The sequence below is a fragment of the Megascapheus bottae genome, chromosome 10, assembly GCF_031878675.1.
Source record: "Megascapheus bottae isolate mThoBot1 chromosome 10, mThoBot2.hap1, whole genome shotgun sequence".
Taxonomy (NCBI): Eukaryota; Metazoa; Chordata; class Mammalia; order Rodentia; family Geomyidae; genus Megascapheus; species Megascapheus bottae.
This window is the reverse complement of record NC_143518.1, coordinates 22,791,087-22,816,932: the sequence shown is the minus strand read 5'-3', so window position 1 is coordinate 22,816,932 and position 25,846 is coordinate 22,791,087. Positions and strand designations below refer to the sequence as shown.

The 25,846-nt window shown below is 35.9% G+C and overlaps 1 protein-coding gene across 9 annotated transcripts in view; it reads left to right on the top strand.

Annotated features, from left to right (window-relative positions):
• Rasal2 (RAS protein activator like 2) overlaps positions 1 to 25,846 on the top strand; it is a 261,335-nt gene that overhangs the window by 103,905 nt on the left and 131,584 nt on the right. For all 9 annotated transcript variants that reach the window (XM_090340368.1, XM_090340365.1, XM_090340369.1 and 6 more), the window contains exons 2-3: positions 6,644 to 6,771; positions 12,619 to 12,739. In XM_090340368.1, coding sequence (XP_090196494.1) covers positions 6,644 to 6,771; positions 12,619 to 12,739 — 249 coding nt within the window. The remainder of the gene's footprint in view (positions 1 to 6,643; positions 6,772 to 12,618; positions 12,740 to 25,846) is intronic.

Genomic DNA, 25,846 nt, shown 5'->3' with positions numbered 1-25,846 from the left:
TCCTTGAACTGTAATCTTCCTGATTTCTCTCTCCCAGCAGTTAGGATTATAGGCATGAGCTGCAACACACACACACACACACACACACACACACACACACACACACTCACAAATACAGAGTTAGGAAATCTACGTTATGTTATTAACATGGTATCTTTTAAAAATTTTTATTTGGCCACTTAAAATTATTGTTATATTAAATTATTTTATATTGTAAAAGAATGTCTTTTAAGTTGTTGTAAAGGTGTTATACACAGAGGTAATGAGTATATTTCTTTTTGAACAATGTCCCCTCTTCCTTCATTTTTCTCCAAGTTTTTCCCTCCTGATCCCCTTTCCCTACAAGTTGTATAGTTCATTTTCAACAACTACGTCCAAGTGATTATCATTGCTGTATTTGTCCACCTTTTGTCTCGTCATTTTTGTGCTCCCCTTACCATCCCCCAAACAGATAAATTTATATATGAGACAAAACTTTATATACAGTCAAACTTACATACAAGACAAAAGATACAGAAATCAAAAACAGTGACAAAAGAGAAAAACAAAACAAAAACTCCCCCCAAAATGATAAGCAGAATAACAAAAAACCTTTTGTTTCTATTTCTTGAAGTTCTTTTGGATAAACATAATTTTTTGTTGTAATGTATAGAGGAGTCACAGTTACATTCACCAGAGGGTACATCACTTCTCATACATTGATACCCCTCTCATGTTTTTGTCCCCATTTCCCTTCCCTACCCCTTCCCAATCATCTTGTTTTCCCCCCTTCCCTTTACTATTTCAAATAAACAAATACATGTATATATAATATGCCAGGCAACAAAGTCAGATACTGTAACAATATGAGATTAACCAAAGGAAACAAAAGAGAAGAAAAATAACATAGTACATTAAGAACAACAATCACACAATATAAAGCTCTTGTTTCCATATCCTGGAGATCCTTTCATTTAGCCTCATCCTATTTGGCCTTATGAGGATAAACATAATTTTATATGATCATATGAACATAGCTATTGAGCCTTTGTAACACAGTATCTTGTGTTCTAAGTTTTTTGTTTGTTTAGGGTTTTTGTTTTTTTTTGGGGGGGGTGGATCATAGTGCTTGAACTCTGGGCCTGGGTGTTGTCCCTGAGCTCTTCAGCTCAAGGCTACCACTCTACCCCTAGAACCTCAGTCCCCTTTTCTTTTTCTAATGGTTAATTAGACATAAGAGTCTTTTGGACTTTAGTGCCGGGGCTGGCCTTGAACATCGATCCTCAGATCTCAGCCTCCCGAGGAGCTAGGATTACAGACATGGGCCACACTATTAGGCTGTGTTCTAATTTTTTTAAGGCAGAATTAGGGCCTTTAGTATACATCACAAAATTGCAATGAGTAATTTGGGGTTATGGATACATACAACATGTAATAAAGTTAATCAGTTGAATAAAAACTTACCCAGCTGGATGCCAGTGGATAAATCCCAATTCACCAACAAAATATATTAGTAGTGCTAGCCTTGAGGGGAAAAAAAAAAAGAAAAAGAGGGCTCGGTACCACATAGAAAAAAGCCAGAAGTGGTGCTGAGGCTCAAATGGTAGAGCTCTAGCCTTGAGAAAATCCAAGAACAGTGCTCAAGCCCTGAGCTCAAGCCCAGGACTGGCAAAAAAAGAAATAGAAAAAGAAAAAAAAAGTGCAGGCATAGCACCCAGACCTTGAGTTCAAATCCCAGGGCCAGCACAAAACACAACAGCACAAAATTTAGCAGGCCTGAAAACCGTTGTAGTATGTACTAGACATGTACTCCTCTGTTCAAGGTATTTTGGTATTTTACTTCAGAAATAAGTGTATGAGGTGATCAAAGTAAAAATATTGCATATCATGCCAATATAATCAGCTTTTTGCTTTTCTAAAAAAATTAGCATCAATTAGTAGTTGTACAAGTAGTTTTCACTTTGACACTTCTGTTTATGCATACAAAGTATCTTGCTGGGAGTCACCACCTCTGTCACCCTCTCTTCTCCTTTCTCCTCCTCAAATGATTCTCAGCTAGTTCATTTTTCCTTTTTCCACACACATACATAAGGGATTTTGACCATATTTGATTTCTTTCACCCTATTTGTTTATCCCCTCAAACTAGTATAGGTCATGTTTTACATTGCTGATGTTCTTTTTCTGTGTGTACTGGTCCTGGGCTTGAGCTTTTGTGCTAAAGGCTAGCACTATATCACTTGAGCCAGGCTCTATTTATGTTTTTTGCTGGTTAACTGGAGATAAGAGTCTTACAGACTTTCCTGGCCAGGCTGGTTTTGAGATGTGATACTTAGATCTCAGCCTCCTGACAGCATGGAGATTACCGACATCAGCCACTAGCACCCAGCTAAAATAATCACTTTTAAAAGTACGTTTTAACAATGCCAGTGTCTGAGGTCTGTTATTGTAGTTATTCAGGAGGCTGAGATCTGAGGATGGGTGGCTTAAAGCCAGCCTGGGCAAGAAAGCCAGAAATAGAGCAATATCTCAAGTGTTAGTATTTTCCACTCAGGTGCTAACCTTGAACAAAAAGCTGAGGGATAGCATAGCACCTAAGCTCTGATTTCAAATTCCAGAACCCATACCAAAATAAAAACAAAAATAAAACCATGTTAATTGCCTAGACTTATAGTATTTAACACATACAGAGACTTCAGTAAGATTGTGTGTGTGTATAATCCTGTGTACATTTAGATACTTAGATCTTAACATCCATGTATGAGAGAAAACACGTTACTTTGATCTATACATTTTCTTGCAAATGATATTTCATTCTTCTTTATTGGTGAATAAGTGTGTGTGTATGTGTTTGTGTGTGTGTGTGTGTGTATGTGTGTGTGTGTTGCATTTTTTAAATTCATGAATTGGTTGGTTGGTGCCTAGGATGATTGCAAAGCTTGGATGTTACAAATTATGATAGGATAGACATGAGTGTACAGGTTTCTCTCTTGGATATTGATTTATACTTTTTCTGAAATATGCCCAAGTGGTGTAACAGGTTCATAACATTGCTCTATTTTAATATTTAATGAGTTTCTATAATTATTTTCATGGTGGTTATACTAGTTTACAGTTTCACTAACAGTATGTAAGCTTAAGCTTCTCCCTCTTCCCCCTCCCCTCTCCTCCAAGCATTTGTTAATGTATTTTTATTATGGTCATTCTGACTAGAGTTAGATGAAATCTCATTGTTTTGATTTGAATTTTTCTTCTAGCCAGGGTTCCTACACATTTCTTTGTGTATTATTTGGACATTTCTACTTATTTCAATAAGTATCTGTTCTGTTAAATACCTATAGATTCTGGTTATTAATCCCTTTATAAAATGTATAAATAGCAAAGGTTTTCTCCTATTCCATAGCCTGTCTTTTTAGCAACTATTTCCTTTGCAGAAACTTTAGCTTAATGAAGTTCCATTTGTTAATCTATGTTCCTCCTTGCCATTGACGTTCTGTCAGTAATGAGGAATGTTATGTCAGTAACTTGTAGAGTTCTCCTTGTTCTTTCCTGTAGTAGTTTTAAAGTTTCAGGTCTTAATTTGAGATCTTTGATCTACTTTGAAATGTTATTAACACAAAAATGAGAGAGGAAGGAAGTTTGTGAGTGATAGAGTACTTGCCTAGCATGCACAAAGACCTGGGTTCGATTCCATCCGTACCACAAAAAGCTGGAAGTCTTGCTGTGGCTCAAGTGGTAGAACTCTAGCCTTGAGAGAAAGCCCAAGGACAGTGCTCAGGCCCTGAGTTCAAGCCCCAGGACTGGCAAGAGAGAGGGGAGGGGGCAGAGTGAATATGTACATGTGAATATACAATTTTCTCCGCTCTTTTCCCCAATGTTAGTTTGTGAATCAGGCAGCAATTAGATAGCTATAGATGTGTGTATTCATTCCTGGGACTCTGCTCTGTTCCATTGGTCTTTGGATCTGTTTTTGTGCAAGTACCATGCTGCTTTTGTTACTCTGTCTTGTAGTATTTGAAATCTCGTATTCTGATAAACTCTGGCATTGTTTTTTTGTCGGGGGGTGGACCTTAAAATTGCTTTGGTTATTAAGAGCCTTTTTATACTTCCATATGAGTTTTAAGATTTTTTTTATTGCTATAAAGACTTTCTCTGTCTCTGTGACATTGGAGTTTTGATGGTTGTTGCATTGAATTTTTAGATTACTTTTAGCTATATGGCCCTTTTTATAACATTAAATCTGCCAATCAGTGAACATAGGAGTTTTTCCATTTTTTTCCTGTCTTCATGTAATACTGTACATATCATATCGCAGAGAATAGAAGCAGAAAATGGGGTAGGGAAAAGAAAGACTGGAATAGTAAATTCCTCAGAATTAGTAACATGTCTAGCCAAGTCCTAGTATTATTACTAGTTCTTAATAATAATATAATAACAATAACAATATTATTATCATTAGTCAGTGGGGCTTGAACTCTGAACCTAGGCACTGTCCCTGAACTCATCAGCTCAAGACTAGCACTCTACCCTTTGAGCCACAGCACTACTTCCAGTTTTAGGGTAGTTAATTGGAGATAAAGAGTCTCAGGGATTTTCATGCCCAAGCTGGCTTTGAACTGCAATCCTCAGATCTCAGCCTCCTGAGTAGCTGGGATGACAGGTGTGAGCCACTGGTGCCCAACTTGGGCCTGGAATTATTTTTGAAGGGAGTTGATGAGCTCCCCAAATAATGTGGAGCACTAGTTTACACAGACTTAGAATAGGAAGTTAAGCCTAAAGAAACAGTGGAGTTGAAATTGAACACATAAGGAAATGTAAGGGAGAAATAGTCCCACTTAAACTGCTTTGTGTACTGGCTCCTTGCTTTCTTTCAACAGAAATCTGGCCATAGTTTTGCCTTTTTGGGTAATTACAACATTTAGCAAATCACTTGAATTTATTGAGTTTGTACTAATAATACTTGTCATCCTGTGACAAAACCAAAATTCTACAGAAAGTTATGATAATGAAAAATTCTCTTTCAACAGACAGAATGTGCTTATTTTATCATTTCCAGCTCTCCTGCCCTCATGGTTGCTTGTTTTATAATCACTTACTTTGAGCTATTCATCTAGCACGCAGTACATAATTATAAATAATACATTGTAAATAGCCATTGCAGTATATTCCTGAAAGGAATCAGTTCCGTGTGGCTAAAGAACTTTTTTTTTTTTTTTTTTTTGCTGGTCCTAAGGCTTGAACTCAGGGCCTGGACCCCGTTCCTGAGCCTCTTTGTGTTGAAGGTTAATGCTCTACCACTTGAGCCACAACACCATACTAGCCTTTTCTGAGTAGTTAATTTGAGGTAAGTTTCCTTGGCTTTTTCTGCCTGGGCTGGCTTTGAACCACAATCCTCATATCTCAGCTTCCTGAGTAACTTGGATTATAGGTGTGAGCCACACACCAGCTCCCAGCTTAAAGAACTTTTAATATATATCCAACTCATAAAAGCTTCATTTAATAAATCTAAACCTGTATCTATGCTCGAGACATGTTCCATGTTTCACAACTCAAATGAATGAACAGCTCATTAAAAAAATTCAGAGGATCACATGTTATAACCAGTTGGTATTTCAAAGAAGAAATGAGGCCAAGACTGATGATGTTGGCTGTATTTCCAAGTACTCAAGAACTGGTTACAGGAAGGATCACAAATTTGAAACCACCCCAGCAAAGATATCTGCAAGACTGTGACTCAAAACAAATAAAAATAAAAGAACTGGGGGCATAACTCAAATGTTAATAGATTGCCTGCTTAGTATAAGCACAGTTATAAAAAGGAAAGAATCTATGGGAGACATTTGGATTGCCACACACAGACACTTCACTTTAATGTTAGGTACTTCCACTTATAAGCAACATGATGGTAATGTGTTTACATTGTTCCTTGATTATTCCTTTGATTGGGTGTTTTGTTTTGCTCTTAGTGGCCTCTAGTGGTGGTTATGTGATGATAGCTTAAACAGTTTGAATTCTTTTTTTTTATTATTATTATAATATGTGTATCCTGCTTTTAGTTTTTTTTTATTGTAATTAGTAAAAGGGTTACATGATATTTGCCAGATAGAAGGTACATTAATTCACATACATTGATACCCTTTCACATGTCTTGGTACCCATTTCCCTCCCCCCCCCCACACCCCACACCCATATTGGTTTTCCCCCCTTCCCTATCAAATTCAATTCTTAATGAGCATAAAGCCATTTTATAGGCGTCCCCTGCCAATAATTTTATTATCTCAATTCTGGGTCAACAATAGTTTGAATGTATCTGGAACATCATCTTCCTCCTAAAGACTGGAAACTTTATCTTTTGTTCTTGTCTCTGTATTACCCTATTTCTTTTTAATGGTGTTAATTTAGCTCTGAAGCAATCTAATACAATAATGATCACTGCATCAAGTTTGTGTTAACAGTTTTTCTGAGATGATTTTTAGCTTTCTTTGCAGATTGTAAGGTCATTTTTTAAATGTGTAACAGTTTTTAGTTTAATAGAGTTTCAGTTAATTATTGAGATCCTTGTTTAGACTCATTTCTTTATTAATATGACTTTGAAGAACTACTTGACACTCCGGCAGACCAAACATTAAAATGATTGTTGCTTTTTTTCCCTCTTGTGTTATATAGATGTGAAGGGACCACCTACTCATCGTTTGTCTTGTGGCCAGTCACCCTACACTGAAACAACAACATGGGAGCGGAAGTACTGCATTCTCACAGACAGCCAGTTGGTGTTGCTCAATAAGGAGAAGGAGGTGAGCTGGAAATCTACTTCTCTTTTTTGAGTAAATTCCTAAAATTACCTAATATTTTTGCATCTTGATTTAAGTTACATTGTACAAATGTAAGCTTTAGTAATTATAAATATAACTTAGCAAATTTATATTTATAAATACATTTAAAAAGCTACTAGTAGGTGCCGGGTGTTTGGCCTAGTGGTAGAGTGCTTGCCTAGCATGCATGAAGACCCAGGTGTAATTCTTTGGTACCACATAAGTAGAAAAAGCCAGAAATGGTGCTGTGGCTCACCTGGTAGGGCTCTAGCCTTAAGAAAGCCCAAGGACAGTGCTCAGGCCCTGAGTTCAAGCCCTAGGACTGGCCCCCCAAAAAGAAGCTACTAGTGTCATAATTATATGTTGTTAGTACGAATGCATAAGCCCAAAAGCTAGGACTGGATTTTCATTAAGAAATAATAATAGAACAGATAGTAAGTTGAGATATCTAGAGTGAGAAAGAATTGAATTATGCAGATCTGTCTTTGCAGATGGCCTACAAGAGTATTGGAATTTAAACCATTCTGGTTCTATTAAAAACACTTGGCATACTCACAGATTAATTGAAAGGTTTGATGCAGGGACAATCAACAAATGTGTGGGCACCATGAGGGATGTATTTAAAAGCTGTAAAGCACCACGAACAAGAAAAAGCAGAAAGCAGTTACAGCCTTTGAGTTTTAGGGTAACAGATTTCTGGAGCCCAGAGAATTAGTTGCCTGAGAGACTACATGACAGTTGTTGTGGTTATACACATAAGAACAAAGTTTCTGCCAAAACATAGTCCCCAGGAAGAAATAAGAGAGGATAAGCACTCCCAACTCTCTTGTTTTCTCACCAGTATCCTTAATGGCCAAATCTAATTGAAGGTATGAAAAGATTAATGTATTCTGTAAAAATCATCTTCTTGAAGAACATGATAGAGACATTAAGGACAAACTCTGTACTTACCACAGCCTGTTATTTATCTCTTCCCTGTTCACCTCTCAAACTGGTAGTGTCATAATCCTTCCATATTCGAATAATTTGCTTATTAGTGATTAAAATTATTCTATTTGGCAGAGTTATAAAATCACCTACCTCTACACATGAAAACATCTATTTTCTTGGGAAGGAAAAAGACAAGATGTGATTGAACAGAGAATGATTAATGTAAAAATTGCATAAAATATATAAATAACTAGGAAGGTGTAGATAATTGCCATTCAGTGAGTTATCTTTTCTAAAAAGTGTGTTAGAAGAAGTAATGAACAAAAAAGTGTAATGAACAAGAAAGAATGTGTGACATTCATAAATTCTGCATGTAATATCTATATCCCAAAGAAGACATTTTAATGTCCTAATATTCATTTTTGCTAAAGTGCATATTAATTATCTAAAGGGATTTTGCTATGGTATATCACATGCATATACCATATTTTATTCATGTGTATTATATGTCTGTTTATGTATATAATAAATGATGATAGCTGTTCTTACTAGAGTGAGGTAGAGTCTTAATATTGTTTTTACTTTTGTTCTTTAGTGGCCAGGGATGTTGGACATTTCTTCATGTATTTATTGGTCATTTATTGGCTCTACTACTAACCTACATCCTTAGTCTTCTCATCTTTTTGTATTTGATTATAAGTATCCTTAGACATCTGGGAACCCTCAGCCTCCTACCCTTTACTCTCTGTGGTTCAGTGCATTCTGTGTTTGCCATCTTTTGGCACTATTAAGAGACTGTAAAAACCTTTAGGAGGTTGTAAATCTGGAGATAAAACTTAGTAGAAGGAGATTAGATCACTGGAGATATGTTCCTGAAGAATATAGTGGGACCTCAGTCTCTTTTGTTTCCTGCCTGACAAGCATGCTCTACCCCAAATTCCTACTCTCAGATACGCCTAACCACAGGCCATGTAACTATGGGCTGAAACCTCTGAAACTGTGAGCCAAAGCACACCCTCCTTCTTTATAAGTTGATTTAACTTTGTAAGTTGATTTAGCTCTATTTCATAGTGACTGAAATCTGCCCAGTATATTCTCTACATCCATATAGTTTAGTGTATCTTGAGAAAATCTCACCATTAAGCTTGCTGGTCTTTAAACGGCAAATGTTATATGATCCTTAATGCAAGCACAGAACATTTTCTAAGTACAATTACTGCTCCACTCCCTTGGACTAGTGCTTCTTAATCTGTCAGTAGTGAAGGGTCAGTTTTTGGTTTTATTTCCCTCCTAAACCCCTAATCATGATTAATAAAATATAATGGAAGAAATGAATGAATGAAAGAATGAATGAAGTAAGTGTACCCATCATAATAGAGGAAAGAGGGAATCTAATTATAATATATGTAAATGGAAGTTACAATGAGTCAAATTCACTGACAGCACCAGTAATGTTGCTTCTAGACTATAGTGCTATTTCATTATTATAGAGTAGCAGTTTATAGCATTTTGAACCATACTTGAAGAAAAAACACAGTCCAGAAAAGGTTTTTTACAGAGATATCAGTGCGTAGAATATGTCTTCAGGGACAAACAAGAACCAGGCAGACCACAAGGGAAGAGCTTTTCATATATTGAAAAAGATAGAAAGTAATGAAACATATCTGTTTGGCAAACAGTAAACGGTTGCAAGTAGTGTGTATGAGGAAAACTAACATTTGGCACGAACCCAATAACAAAGAACCTTAAAGGCATGATGAGGAGTTTTTGTTTTATTTTGGAAAAGATCTAGGCTACAGAAATTATTTTGAGTGTAGTAACATCAAAAAGATTTACTTTTTTGAAAACTAATATATGAAAATCAAAAAATAACTGGAAGAGAATGGAAGCAAATAGATTATTGCAGTGAACTAGGTAAGGATTGAGAAAGAGATGATGAGTTTACAAATGCAGTTTAATGCCTTAGATATTATTAAATTATTATTAATTGGGAAAGTTGGTTTAAGTCTTAAAAGATGTGATGCCTTTGCTGTATCTGGTGCTTGAATGATACATTTAATATTTTGTCATTTTACTATCGGAAAGAATTGGAAATTAATTTTTAAAATTAAGGATCAGAATATACTATTACTCTCCTTTTAATTGTGCTTAAGGATTGTATAAGGGATATAACTCTCATCCTTGGAATTTTTCATCAAATAATTTAGAGCTACCTAGAAAATAATTCAATAAATTTTCTTCTAAAATGATCTAAAGGGTTGTTCTAAACCCAAATTAGCTAATCACAAGTATGTTCATTGCTGTATTTAAGAGATCTATTTAATTGGGTTCTATGAGGATTTAAATTCAGTCTTCAGCAAGGCACCGGTGGAGTGTAGGAGGATTATATTAGTCTAGTATCACTTGTATATTAAGTCAGCATGTGGGATCTTTTAATGGTCTGCATTAACTATACATATTTTTGTCAGGTTGGGAAAAAGTCTATTTGAGGGGCCTACTTGGGAAGAGTGTTAAATACACCAATTGCCAATTTAGGAATGTAGCAGAAGGGTTGTTCTGAGCAGAATGCTGAAAGAGAAGTTTGCCAAGAGTGTCACCTTTGAAGAATGACTCACTGGTTCAGTAAATTGCTTTGTTCAAATTGTGCCAAATAGATACTGCATATGTGTTGTGAAAGGTATTTCCTTGCGTGGGTACAAAAATGGTTATCACTGGCTTGGTGCCAACCCAGTTCAAAGAGGACAGGGAAGGCTATGTAAGTTCCAGGTTAACTGGACTTTCTGGAGTTGAGGGATGTGATAAAGAAGACAAACATGACAGACAAACAATACATAAATGCAAAGAAATCTGAGTTTGTGAGTTCCTTTTGACAATAATATGCCATCAGGACAGGGTAAATTTTACTCCATTTTTCTTACTGCAAGTTCTGTTTTTGATATTTAGAGTTTTTAGCTCTGGCTACTAGTTGTATGGCAACAAGGAAGCCAGTGCATTAAAAATATTTAGCATAATTTGCCTTGCTTTTAGAGTACAGTATTTATATTCAGAAATATTGATGAAAATGTGAAAACAGTAGTTAGGCTTTGTGCCTAACAAATGTGCCTAACACAGCTGAAAATGAACTGTTATTTACTTTGGGGTTTACTTCCCATGGTATATTTCATTTCAAACCGCTTTCAAGTCACTCAGCAGCTATATTATTGGGTCCACACATGTGCATTTATGCTAGAAATTGTAAAGACAATTCCTTCAATAAGACACAGTTCTTTTCTCCCTCTCTTTCATAACAAATTTAGTGATGGAAACAACACAAATAATTTTAAGTGATATTTGTGACTAACAAGCAACCTGGAAAGTTTAAGAAGTCCATTTATTCTAAAGAACTTGAATTTTCATTTAGGGACCGGGAATTTGGCCTAGTGGTAGAGTGCTTGCCTAGTATGCACGAAGACCTGGGTTCAGTTCCTCTGTACCATATACATAGTAAAAGCTGGAAGTGGCTGTGGCTCAAGTGGTAGAGCTCTAGCCTTGGGGAAGCCTAAAGCCCAAGGACAGTGCTCAGGCCCTGAGCTCAAGCCCAGGACTGGCAAAAAGAAAAAAAAAACAACGAATTTTACTTAGATGGAACTGACAATGGGGAATTACCAAAGGAAGCTTCATTAAAAGAGAGATCTGTTCTTAATCTATAGAATATTTTGTAAGAGGAGAGATATAAAGGAGATAGAACAATTGGGAGACATTTCTCAGTTCTAAAATTGAACATGGCTTCCTCATAATTCCCCAGAATTATGGATGGCCAGACATTCAAGAATGGCCATTGTATATCCTGGTGTTTCTCTCCTTTAAGAACTTTCAACTGCTTGAACTGCTAGGTGTGGTGGCTCACACCTGTAGTTCTAGCTACTCAGGAGGCTGAGAACTGAGGATTGTGGTTCAAAGTCAGCCAGGCAATTAATCACTAGAAAACAGGAAGTGGGGCTGTGGCTCAGGGGGTAAGGTGGTAACCTTGAGCTGAAGAGCTCAAGGAAAATGCCCAGGCCCAGAGGTAAGGCAGTAGCTTTGAGCTGAAGAGCTTAGGGACAGCATCCAAGCCTAGAGTTCAAGCCCTATGACCCACAACAACAACAAAAAAGAACCTTGAACTAATTTGCCCTACTCCCTGTCCCCCACCAAAAATAAATAAATAAATAAATAAAGATAAAGGAGTTATTGAAGTGCTTTACTTTGAGCCATATCTCCTGCCCATAAATTCCTACTAATAAGAGAAAAGTAAGGGCCAGGAGTTTGGCCTAGTGGTAGAGTGCTTGCCTAGCATGCACGAAGACCCGGGTTCAATTCCTCGGTACCACATACATAGAAAAAAGCTGGAAATGGTGCTGAGGCTCAAGTGGTAGAGCCCTAGCCTTGAGAAAATCCAGGGACAGTGCTCAGGCCCTGAGCCCAAGCCCAGGACTGGCAAAAAAAAAAAAGAGAGAGAGAGAAAGAGAAAAGTAAGCTATATTTTTCTTGTTAACTTTTATTTCCATTTAGTTATTTGAATATTAGGTGAAATTGGAGTTTGTGAACCAGTTTCTGATAGAGAAGAACCCTGTGTGTGTGGGTGTTTGTTTTCTGAGCTCCCAGAGCTGGTTCACAACTGGATATGATTTGTACATGCTCTTGTAAGCTTAAATTTGCATACTTACCTTTCTTGATCTTCCAGTTTCTTTTTAAAGAAAAGCTTCCCGAAAAGGGTTTCATACTACCTTGCTATTGTCTGTACTTGATTTCTGTGTTTTTCCTCCATTACTCTGTTTAATTCATAATACTATCTTTGTTAACTAACTGCATTATTTATTCAAAAGGAAGTTATGGCTACTTCACTACTAAGTTTCATTTCTTTTACTTTTGGCCAACTAGATACCTGGGGAAGGACAGGAACAGACAGACTCCACCAAAGGGAGATGCCTGAGGAGAACTGTCAGTGTCCCTTCCGAGGGTCAGTTTCCTGACTACCCACCAGAGGGCACCACTAAACTGGGTAAGCTAATAAAAGAAAAATTTTTAGATTTTATTGGATAGTTTATGGACTTGTTACTGTTTCAACAATATAAAATATCCTGTGTTTTCAGTTAAGTGTTGAATAGTATGTTTTCTCAGAAGTAGAGGTCATCGAAGTCCTATTCTTTACAACTAGGTGACAGTAAAGTTGTCTTTACAGAGATAGAACTTTTTCAGTCCTAATCTAATTGTTCTCAACAATGTTATTTTTGTGTTTATTCTTTACTCTCACTTCTGGAAGAGTACTGCTAATATCGTTGAAGTGCTGAGACTTTTAGGGAATTGAGTGGGGAAACTTAGTATGAAGTAGTTTGGGTATATCCTGTTCATTTAGCTTTTACTGTTGTTGTCTTGTAAATGGAATGTCAGATTAGGCTAATTTAACTAAGCTCATATTGCATGTTGTACATATAAATTATATTCAGTAAAAGAAGACAAAAGGGAGAAATCTTAACCCTCCCATTTCAGGTTTGGGATATCTTTCTGTTGCCTCACACTTATAAGGTTCTTTAGTTGTTGTTTGTGTTGTTTTCAACTTTCTTAAAAATTTAATTTTGTTGATAGGGTATGAATAGAGGGGTTACAGTTACATATGTTAAGTTAGTGAGTACATTCCTTCTCAAACATTGTTAACCCTTCCCACATTTTTCTCCCTCATTTTTTCCTCCCATTCCCCCTCCCCAAGTTGTAAAATTCATTTCCAACATATTATGTTGTGAGTATCACTGTTTTACTGTTACCCTTCCTTTCCTTAATTCAAATAAACATATATACTGTACAACAGGTACCAAAATCAGATACAGTGACAACAGGGGATAAACCATAAGGGGGGAAAATGAATAAAAAAAAGAAATAACTTCACATAGCACATTAAATCTTATAAGGTTCTGAATTTGATCCCTAGCATCCCCTAAAACAACTCCCCCAAAACTCCTAAAACTTCATTTCACAATCCTCAGATCTCAGCCTCCTGAGTAGCCAGGATTACAAGTGTGAACCACCAGCATTCAGCTTTTTTTTGTTTTAATTTTTACAATGGGTATTAAATTAGCAAGATCATTTTAAGGATTATATAACTTATAATAGTGAAGGAATTTATAAATGTAATAACTGTTTCAGGGCTTTGCAGTATTATATATGTACTTATTAATAGACATCTGGTTAGTTGACAAACTCATTTGTTGTCTCTATAGCAGTATGTATGATTCAATGAGTTTACTTCTGTTTTCTAAAATAAGAGTTTAGGCTTTTACATTTGTGTATTTGTTTTTTGTCCTTTCATTTTCTTAAGGAGCTAAAAAGTCTTGTTAGGAATCTGTGTTGTTCCCCTTATTCTACAGCAGTTACTTTTTTAGAAATTAGTCAGATAAGCATATATTTTCTCCAAGGACATTTGAGAAGTCGTATGTCTTTGACATCTTTTTCATTGTGCCTGTTTACTGTGTATTGAAGCCAGTTAGGTACGTACTTAAATAATATTGGAAACCTGTGTAGGTATAACTATTTTATAGTCCATTTATTTTCATACATTGATATTTCATATGCCTTGAACTTAGTGTGTTACCTTTCAGATCCTTTACTTTTGTTATGTCTAATTTTACATTGATAGTTATCTTTGCCACTTCTCTAGCAAACTTGGCATATTCAAAATTTAACCCACAAAGCCACTGGATTTTGATGAAGTATAATGATAATGTGAAAAATCATTGCATTGTTATAGAACAGAGAATTATATAGTAAATTATTAAATATCTTCAGGATTTTCATCTCAAAGACAAACTAAGACAAGGAACAAAAGTATCTGGAATAGAACTTCCATTGCTTTTGTCTTTGGCAAGCCTTTTATCTTTGGTAGCCATCTTGACTCATGACAAGCCATGGCTTATTTTCAGAGTAGTTGTCCTAAATTATCAAATAAAAATATCAGAGGGAGAAAAGAGGAATAGTAGAGTCTTTTCTCTTTCTATGCAATTTCAGTCTTGAATTAGATAATTATTCTATTGTTTTATTTTTTACCTTCTAGTGATTTATCTTTGGGCAAATCACTATGCCAAATAGTTCATTAGATAGTTGTTGCTTATATAACATTTTATGCCAGTCCCTAAAAATGAGAAAGGTATAAGATATCTACGTTTAGTTGATTTTTAAATTAATTTTATTTTTTGCATGTGCATCCTAGGGCTTGAACTTGGGGCCTGGATGCCATTCCTGAAGTTTTTTTCCTTGAGGCTAGTGGTCAACCCCTTGAGCAACAGCTCCACTTCAGCTTTTTTGGTAGTTAATTGGAGATAAGAGTCTCCAGGCTTTGATGCCCAGGCTGGTTTTAAACCACAGTCCTCAGATCTCAGTTTACTGAGGCATGAACCACCACCATTTTCTGGCTTCTTTGAGTAAATTTTTAAAATATTTATCTAGTGAAAATAATGATGAATACCTGAAGAAATAAAAATGTTAGTATCCAAAAATCAGTTGTCTTTCTACTGAGACTTCTGTGCACTAATAAATGGTTAATAAAAATACTTAACTATATATTTACTATAATTCTACTAGTTAATGCCTAGAGATAAAGAATTCTAATAAGACATATGAGTGCCTTCTACATAAAAATCATAACATAATTGAAAAAATAAAAGTGATCTAAATAAGAATGATCATATGTTAGAAGACATTAATTCAGTTCTCAAAATTACAGCATGTTTACACACATGCATGCATGCATGCACGCACACACAGATTAGCATAAACAAGTATATAACTATTGTTTGGGATTAGATAATATATAGGAATGGTTAAGATATATTAAAATATATGTGTACTATAATATAGAAACAAAATATATAGTGTATTGTATATTATGTTTTATATAATGTACATTCGATTACGTTATATGTTTTGAATAATCTTATATGTTTTAATATACATTTTATATACTAACTATAAATATTATTCTGGAAAAATAGGCTAAGTCTGAAATAAAATTTCCATTAGAATCAATTCTGTTAGTAACATTTAAACCCAAAAATGATTGTACAATTTGCACAGCAAAAATCATAGTTCACAGAGGTTAGGAGCACTATTCTAAAAAACTTAGCTAGTGACATAAAAAATGATAAAACTCTCAGCTACTCAATATCTAATTATTTCTAATGTGTGTATTTATTTAAATTAAAAGAATTGAGATTAGGCTGGACAACATAGTACATTAAGGACAACAATCACTCATTAGATGGCTTTTGTTTCCTTATCTTGGAGGTCCTTACATTTAGCATCATAGTATATGGCCTTATGTATCTAGATTTTGTTCTATTGTAAATCTCTGCTAGGAGAGTCCAAGGTTTCTACTGATTATGACAAATGAGGGAAACCATTGAGCCTGTGTTCCTTTGAGTCTGGCTTACTTCACTTAATATGATTTTTTTCTAAGTCTTTCCATTTCCTTAAAAATGGGGCGATGTCGTTCTTTCTGACAGCAGCATAGAATTCCATTGTGTATAAATACCACATCTTGTTGTTCCACTCATCAATTGAGGGACATCTGGGTTGGTTCCATATGTTTGCTATGGTAAATAGTGCTGCAATGAACATCGTTGTGCTAGTGGATTTAGTCTGTCCTTGTTTCTGGACGAATAACACTAACATTTTTAAGCAAGCTGGTAACAGAACTAATATTACTACCAACTTGTCTGGTTTACCCATTAAAAAGAAGAGGCTTTCCTAATTTTCGTTTATCTTTTTTTTTTTTTTAAATCATTTGAACATTAGAGAGTTTTCTGTCAGACTGACTTCTAAACTGTCATGTAGTTTGTAGTTGTTTCATGACTTTTCCAGCAGATGGCAGTAAAGTGACTTAAATAAAGAATTAACTTTCTAAATCACACATGTCATTTGTTTTTTTAAAATTTTTTTATTGTAATTAGTAAAAGGGTTACATGATATTTGCCAGATAGAAGGTGCATTAATTCACATACATTGATACCCTTTCACATGTCTTGGTACCCATTACCCCCCCCCACCCATCTTGGTTTTTCCCCCTTCCCTATCAAATCACACATGTCATTTGTACAGGCTCTCATCAAGATTTCTGTACCTAGTTTGTGAATTCAAGCTCTGTGGGGATATTGCCCAAAAGCATCAGAGTCCTCCAAAGTAAAATTCTGAAAGTAGGGCTCTAATTAGTCCCAAGGCAATATTCATATATTAGCAATATTAGCTATAATGTTAGTAATATTGCTAAATAATATTACTAATGTTATAGTACATGTTACTGTGGTTGGTGAATTAGATGGGAAGGAGGATGAGTATCATAAGCAGTCAGAACTTCTGGGGAGAGAAATTACACATTAAACTTAAGTGTCTAATTGGACTCTTTCTAGAAACCCAGTAAGAGAATTTTATTTTAGATACCTGGTCCTTAAAGGATATGGGAAATTAAAAAAAAACAGACATAACACATGCAAATTGAAAACTAAAAGCAATGAATGTGTAAGTGATGTAACTTGTTGGGGAAAAGAATCTTAATGTAACAGTGAAGAAAGCAGAGGCACAATCTTGAAATTTTACCATAGAATCTTAAGCTAGAATTGATAGTACCAGGAACATGGTAGTCAATCCCTGGATCATGTTCTTATCATGCCACTGAATAATTGTTTCTTCTACCTGTACTTTAGGTGGGAAGTGTAAACGTCTTCCGTATTTTCAGCAGAAAAACAGTTTGAACACACACACACAGGCACATGCACATGTGCACGTGCACACACATACACACACATACCTGGATCAGGGGATATTTTGTTTTTGAACTGAAACAGGACTTTTTTTGTTTTTACAAATATAGGAGAATTAGTGAACCTCTGTACATTGAATAATGAGAAAGTTCACCCTTTTACTCTCTCTACTCTCACTGTTGGTTAACCTTCTTGCAGAAGATATTTTACTAGCCTAAGAGGAGAGACTTAAAGATACTTTTCCAATACTAAGAACATGAAGAAAATCCTATAGCATGAGGGACCACAACAAGTGGGATTGTTTCTTGGTTAGTTTTTGTTTTTTACTGATCCTGGGGCTTAAACTCAGGGATTGGGTGCGTCCCTGAGCTTCTCACTCAAAATTAGCACTCTACCACTTAAGTCACAACTCCACTAAATGCTTTTTTGGAGATTAATTGGAGATGAGAGTCTCATAGTTTCTGGGCACAGTGGCTTACTCCTGTAATCCTGGCTACTCAGCAGGCTGAGCACTAAAGACTGTGAGACTCTTACCTCCAATTAACCACTAGAAAACCAGAAGTGGTGCTGTGGTTAAAGGGATAGGGTGGTAGCTTTGAGCTGAAGAGCTCAGGAATAATACCCAGGCCCAGAGTTCGAGTTCAAGCCCCATGACTGGCCAAAAAAAGAAAAAAAAAGAAAGATTCTCATAGTCTCATGCAGAAAAGTTCACAAGACCCCATCTCAACAGAAAATTCTGGGCATGGGTTTGTTCTTGTCATGCCTCTTACAGTGAGAGGCATAAATTGAAGGGTCTCAGTACAGGAAAACCTAAACAAAAAGCTAGAACCTGTGTCAAAAATAACCAAAGCAAAAATTGACTGGAAGCCTAACTTGGACAGCAGAGTGTGCCTAGCAAGTATACAACCTTGACTTCAATTCCTATGATACCAATAACACACACACACACACACACACACACACACACACACACACACACACACACACACACACGAGAATATATTTCTGTAATCCAAACATTAGAAGACTGCGGCAGGAGGATCATGAGATCATGAGTTTCAGAGCAACTTGAATTACATAATGAGATCTGTATCTCAAATAGCAAAGAAAAAAATTAGCCAAATATGGTGCTTCACACCTATAATCTGAGAAGCTAAAGTTAGAAAATCAAGAATTTGAGACCATTCTGAGCTAAATAGTGAATTAAAGCATTCCCCCACATTTACATAGTGATAATCTATCTCAAGACTAAAATATTTTCAAACAAAATTAAAAGTTGAAAATGAAACTTAGGAAATACTTCAGAAAGTAGAGGGGATAAAAAAAAATAAAGCGATAAAGTAACTAAAGGTTCTCCTAGGGAATCCAGCATCTACAAAGTAAGTTTCAGAATAGATAGGGGAGGGAAATACAAGCAAAATATTCCAACATGTCTAATCACTCAACTATAGTAGTTTTCAGATTGAAAGATTTGACTGAATTCCTGTAACAAAGCATATCTTTATGAAAGATACTCTGTCTTAAAAATCTCCAGAAAAAGGAAAGCATGTTTACATAGTCACAATCTGAAATCAGAAAGGCAGTATCAAAATTGAAAATAATAAAGACTTAATTCTGAATGAAAAAAATTTCCAACCTACAGTTCCAAACTTAGCTACCACACATTTGTCAGAAGATAACCTAAAGACATTTTCAGGCATAAAGTACTTTAAAAAGATTACTTCCTACACATAATTTCTCCAGGACAGAATGAAAATAGGTTCCTCTATGAATGAATATAAAAGGCCTGGAACAGAGGAGAGACAGAGGGAATCCTTAGGAGAAAGCTTTTAGAAAGAACCAGTTAAATAGCCGTGGAACAACTCAGAAGATTGTGATAAAGAATTCACTAAGAAAACAAAATTGATAGAATAACTGAGAACATGTAAGCAAAAAGAGGGAAATATGAGTTAAATTAACAATATAAAATCTAAGCAAATGAATGATCAGCCATTATAAGAGGGACAGAAAAGTAGTTGAGAACATAGAGGATGCTTCTAGAGTACTTTCTGTGTATTAGGCACATTATGTACCTAAACTTAAAAAAAATTGATTGTAAAAGTGATATACAGGCCAGGAGTTTGACCCAGTGGTAGAATGCTTGCTTAGCATTCATGAAGACCAAGGTTCAATTCCTCAGTACCACATACATAGAAAAAGCCGGAAGTGTATTGTGGCTCAAGTGGTAAAGCTCTAGCCTTGAGAAAGCCCAAGAACAGTGCTTATGCACTGAGTTCAAGCCCCAAGACTGTCCCCCCAAAAAAGGTGATATAGTGATATATAGAGAGGTTACAGTTACATGAGTTACATGACTCAAGTAATGAATACATTTCCTTTTGAATAGTGACACCCTCCCCTGCCCTGAGGGACCCCTCCGGATTCCTCTTCTGTCTAGTAAGTTTCACTGCTGAATTGGTTCATCCTTTGTCTCACCATTTCTGTACAAAGACAAAGGTTACGGAAATAAAAAAGGTTACAGAACAGAAGGGAATAAACCAAAGAAAAAAGGAAAGAAGAAAAAAAAACTACAAACAGTGTATTCAAAACCTCTTACTGCTGGGGCATTCATGGCTCACACCTGTATTCTAGCTACTCAGGAGGCTGAGATCTGAGGATCTTGGTTCAGGCTAGCCCAGGCACAAAAGTCTGTGAGACTCATCTCCAATTAACCACTAGAAAACCAGAAGTGGTGCTGTGGCTCAAGTGACAGAGCTCTAGCCTTGAGCTGAAGAGCTTAGGGGCAATGCCCAGACCCCAGAGTTCAAGCCCCATAACCAATCAAAAAACTCTCCCCCAAACCTCTTACTTCCATTTCTTGGAGTTCATTTCAATAAACATCATTTTATATGATCCTGTATACATCACTATTGAGCTCTTGCAATCCTCTCCTAAAAATACTCTTTTGTTCTCACTGTGTGAATGTTTAGACTGTAGTTTAATTAACCATGTCCAAGTCTTATTGTCTTATACTATTGGATTTACTTGTAGCTTTATAGGCACATTCTAGTTACACTAAATGAGGGAAATCATGCAGACTATGTTTCTTAGGGTCGAGCTCACTTTGCTTAGTAATTTTTCCAAGTCTTTTTTTCCTTATGAATGGGGCAATGTCATTCTTTCTAATACCAGTTGAATTTCATTGTGAATATATAGCACATTTTTTGATCCATTTGTGCACTGAAGTGTATTTGGGTGCCATATCTTGGCTATGATAAACAATGCTGAAAAAGGAAATGAAAGCACATTTATGGAAGTGGAAAAACCTCCCATGCTCCTGGATTGGAAGGATTAACAGTGTGTCAATACTGCCAAAAGCTATCTGCAGATTCATTGTAATACCCAGAAACACAATAAATCAAAGAAAGTCTGGATAAGTGGGACTGCATTAAACTGCAGAGCTTCTGTATAGCAAGGAACATAGCTAGTGAACTAACTAGAATGCCTACAGAGTGGGAGATCTTCACTAACCATACAACAGACAAAGGCCTCACATCTAAAATATATCAATAACTAAAAAAATGGAATCACACTAGCACAACGATGTTCATTGCAACACTATTTACCATAGCAAAGATATGGAACCAACCCAGATGTCCCTCAGTTGCTAAGTAGATCAACAAGATGTGGTATTTATACACAATGGAATGGAATCCATGCTGCTGTCAGAAAGAAAGACATTGCCCCATTTGCAAGGAAATGGAAAGACTTAGAAAAAAATCATATTAAGTGAACTAAGCCAGACTCAAAGGAGCATAGGCTCAATGGTTTCCCTCATTTGTCATAATCAGTAGAAACCTTGGACTCCCCTAGCAGAGATTTACAGTAGAACAAAATCTAGATACATAAGGCCATATAGTATGATGCTAAATGTAAGGACCTCCAGGATATAGAAACAAAAGCCATATATTGAGTGATTGTTGTCCTTAATGTGCTATGTTATCTCTCATTTCTTTTGCTGTCCCTTGGTTATCTCATATTTTATAATATTTCACCTTGTTATCTGATATTTCATATATGCTTAATTGGTTATCTGAAATTGGATAGGGAAGGGGGGAAATCAAGATGAGCAAGGGGGAGGAGGTAAGGGAAATGGGGACCATGACATGAGGAAGGGTATCAATGTTTGTGAAGTAATACACCTTCTATTTGGTGAATATAATGTAACCCTTTATTAATTACAATAAAGAATATATGAAAAAAATGGAATCACTTTAAAACTAATCTCCAAAGAAACAACCATCTCATTAAAAGATGGACCAAAGACTTAAAGAGAGTTTTTTCTGAAGAAGAAATAAGAATGGCCTATAGACACCTCTGACCATAAAAGAAATGCAAATCAAAACAACTCTGAAGATTCCATCTCACTCCAGTTAGAATAGCCATGATCAAGAAATCTCATAACAATAGATTCTGGAGGGGATATAGCCAGGAGGGATCACTACTACACTGTTGGTGGGAGTAAAAACTCCTTCAACCACTATGGAAAGCAGTATGGCAGTTCCTCTAAAGACTAAATATAGAACTCCCCTGTGACCCAGCAATTCCACTCCTTGGCATTCCAGAAACAAGGACATACTAAATCCACTAGCATAACAATGTTCATTGCAGCACTAGTTACCATAGCAAAGATATGAAACCACCCAGATGTCCCTCGGTTGATGAGTGGATCAACAAGATGTGGTATTTATACACAATGGAATTCTATGCTGCCATCAGAAAGAACGACATCGCCCCATTTGTGAGGAAATGGAAAGACTTAGAATAAAATCATATTAAGTGAAGTAAGCCAGACTCAAAGGAACATAGAAGGAATATAGAAGAAGCAATTTAAAAATTCATATGGAATAATAGAAGCCTCCAAATAGCAAAAATAAGCTTTAGCAGGAAGAACAATGTTGGAAGAATATCAGTACCAAGCTTCAAACTCTATTACAAAGCAATAGTATTAAAAACAGCTTGGTACTAAGAAGCAGTATCAATGTGTGAGAAGTAATACGCCTACTATTTGGCGAGTGTAACTGTAGCCCCTCTATACATTACCCCGACAATAAAAAATTTTAATGCCAGTTTTCCTTTATAGAAAGTGGTCTCTCCAGGATACACTTTAGCAAATATCCATCTTCTAAATCCCAGAGCAACAGTCTTCTCTAGGAATGTATCTATTCATATAACAGTGCATTATTACTTATAACACAAGAGCAGATACATCCTAATATCTATAGAAGATTACTTAAACAGTACTAAATCCACATGGTAGAAACCATTTCCAGGTACACTTGTAAGAAAGGGGAAAAGTAAGTACAGAAATTGGAACTCATGTTACATTGTGATTTGTGTGTATACCTGTGTGTGTATGTGTGTGCGTGTGTGTATGTGTGTGATTCTTGAATTGTGTAGAAGAAGCCCTTAACAGTGTTTTCTTCTGAAGAGAGAATGAAAAATCAGGTGAATTGCAGTAGGAAGGGAATGCACTTTTCATTATATAACCTTTTTAAACTTTTAATCGATTAAAATTTCAATAAAATTAATAAGTTAACATTGTAAATAGTAATAGTGACATAATACTAATAACTCTGATAAGAAAGAAGTGAGCAGAAAAAAAGAGAAGAAATCTACTTGTATAACAAAGATAAGTTTTAGTTCTTTATGAAGTTTTTTGATGTGTGTGTGTGTGTGTGTGTGTGTGTGTTTGTGTGTGATGTGTGTGGGGCCTGAATGTAGCACCTCTGCATTGTCCTTTAGCTTTTTAGCCCAAGTCTGGTTCTCTACTACTTAAGCCAGCCCTACTTCTGCCTTTTGGTGATTATTTGGAGATAGGAATCCCACGAACTTTTGGCCCAGGGTGGTTTGCAGACATCCTCAGATTTCAGTCTCTCTGATAGCTAGATTACAGATATGAGTCACTGACTTCCTAGGGAAATATTTTTAAAAGACTGAATTAAAATCTTGGGAATTATTTAGAATGGGTTTTCAAACTACTAACATGTGCTTTAAAAAAATTTAGCTAAACCTGTTATTCTCCAGTCATTCATTTGTATGAAATCAATTAGCTTAGTTTCATTTCTCAGCAGTAAGAAAAATTGATTCAATGTAACAAAACTAGAACCTTCTTGGTACTTTTTAGTTAGATTATTATAATCTTAATAGGTTGTAAAAATAAAGAAGGTTGTTCTTCAGGAATTGTAAACTAAAAGACTGGCATCTTAGTTAATTAAAACTAGCTGAAAACATTTTTAGGAATAAGTTTGTAGATCTTAAATTCTGTACCATGATTTAATGTATCATTTTGGTTGTTCATATTTCATCCCCTGAATTCTGATCTGTTCTGTAGACTCAGAGCAATCTTTTCTCCTTTCCTTCCTGCCCTCCCTCTCTCTCTCCCTCCCTTTCTTCCTTCTTCTATATCTCATCTCTGTCTGCTTTTTTTCTGCCAGTGCGAGGGCTTGAACTCATTTGAATTCAGAACTTTGCATTCTCCTTTGTTTCTTTAGCCCATGGTGGTTCTGTACCAGTTGAGCCACACAGTCTGGCATTTTGCTGGTTAATTGTGGACTGTTCTTTTCTGTCTGTTTTCAAACCATGATCCTCTAGGTGCCGAGTAGCTATGATCACAGAGTTGAACCACTGGTGCCTTACAGTAATGGAGACTCTCTTAAATCATTTTTTGTTATTGTTTGCTGTGCTGGACCAAGGGCATGAATTCAAGGCTTAGGTCCTGTGTGTGAGCATTTTTGCTCAGGGTTAGCCCTCTACCACTTGGTCCACAGTTCCATTTCTAGGTTTTTTCTCATGGCTTTTTAATCCTCAGATCTCAGCCTCCAAATAGTTAAGAATACAGGCATGACCTATGAGTGCCCAGCCTTTAAATAGCTTTCAAGAGACATTTCATATTATCCATTCAGATTACAAGGCATATTCTCTTATTTCTTTACTTACTTTCTTATTTGCTCATTTATTTATGCATTCAGGCCTTTCTCCAACCCCAGCACTTAAGTGCTCTCATCTCAGCTTCCTGAGTTTCAGTGACTAAAGGTAGCAACTACCACACCCACTTTAGAAGCAGCAGCATTCTTGATGCTAGAAAGTCTTATTGAATTAGAATCTTAAACGTTAGAAAACGACATATATAGTGATGAGAATACAATTAATAACAACATAAGTCAATAAGTTTATATAGGCATGTGTGTGTGTGTGAGAGAGAGAGAGAGAGAGAGAGAGATAGAGAGAAAGAGACAGAGAGAGAGACAGAGAGACAGAGAGAGGGAGGGAGGGAGATAAGCAAATGAAAATGAACATCTACCTGGAACCATCAGAAACTTTATTTCCTACAGCCTTATGATGAAGTGTGATAGCTTTCCCTGTACCTTAATTTTGGATTGTTGGCCTCTAGAAATTTATGAAAATAAATTTTTGTATGTTTAAGCCAGTCTGTTTGTGGTAACTTGCTATGGCAATCACAGAAAACCAGTACACTGTATTATTTTTCCAGTAAATTTAATAAATTCTTAGATAATTGTAATAGCTAATTTTTGCCATATTTTTAGGAGGCAGTACCATGAATTTCCTAATATCAGTTGTGAATCTCTGGGTCTTCCTTTCTTAGTATCACTAAGTGCCACCTCACATTCCCTTCTTCTATTTTAAAAATGGTTTCCCTCATTTGTCATAATCAGTAGAAACCTTGGGCTCTCCTAGCAGAGATTTGCAGTAGAGCAAAACCTTGATACAAAGGCCATATAGTAGGATGCTGAATGAAAGGATCTCTAGGATATAGAAACATAAGCCATATAATGAATGATGTTGTTCTTAAGATACTATGTTATCTCTCATCTCTTTTGTTGTCCCTTGGTTATCTCATATTGTTACAGTATCTCACTTCATTACCTGATATATCGGATATATTTGTATTTTGGTTATTTGAAATTGGATAGGGAATGGGGGAAAACAAGATGAGGGGTGGGGGTGGGGGGGAGGGAAATGGGGACCAAGACATGTGAAAGGGTATCAATGTATGGGAATTAATGCACCATCTATCTGGAAAATATCATGTAATTACAATAAAAATATATGAAAAAAATAAAAAATAATAATAAAAATAGCCAAGTACTAACTACTTAGAAGCTGAAATTCTAGGTCAAGTTAACTAACAAAATGCTGCAGTGGAGGCATGGCTCAGCTGGTAGAATACTAGCTGTGATTAAAAACAAAACAAAAAAAAAAAAGAGCAAGAGCCCAAATCTCTTAAGTTCAAGCCCTAGTATCAGAACAAAATAATAGTTATGAATATGAAGAAACAGTAGTGATTAAAATAGCAAAAATTATAC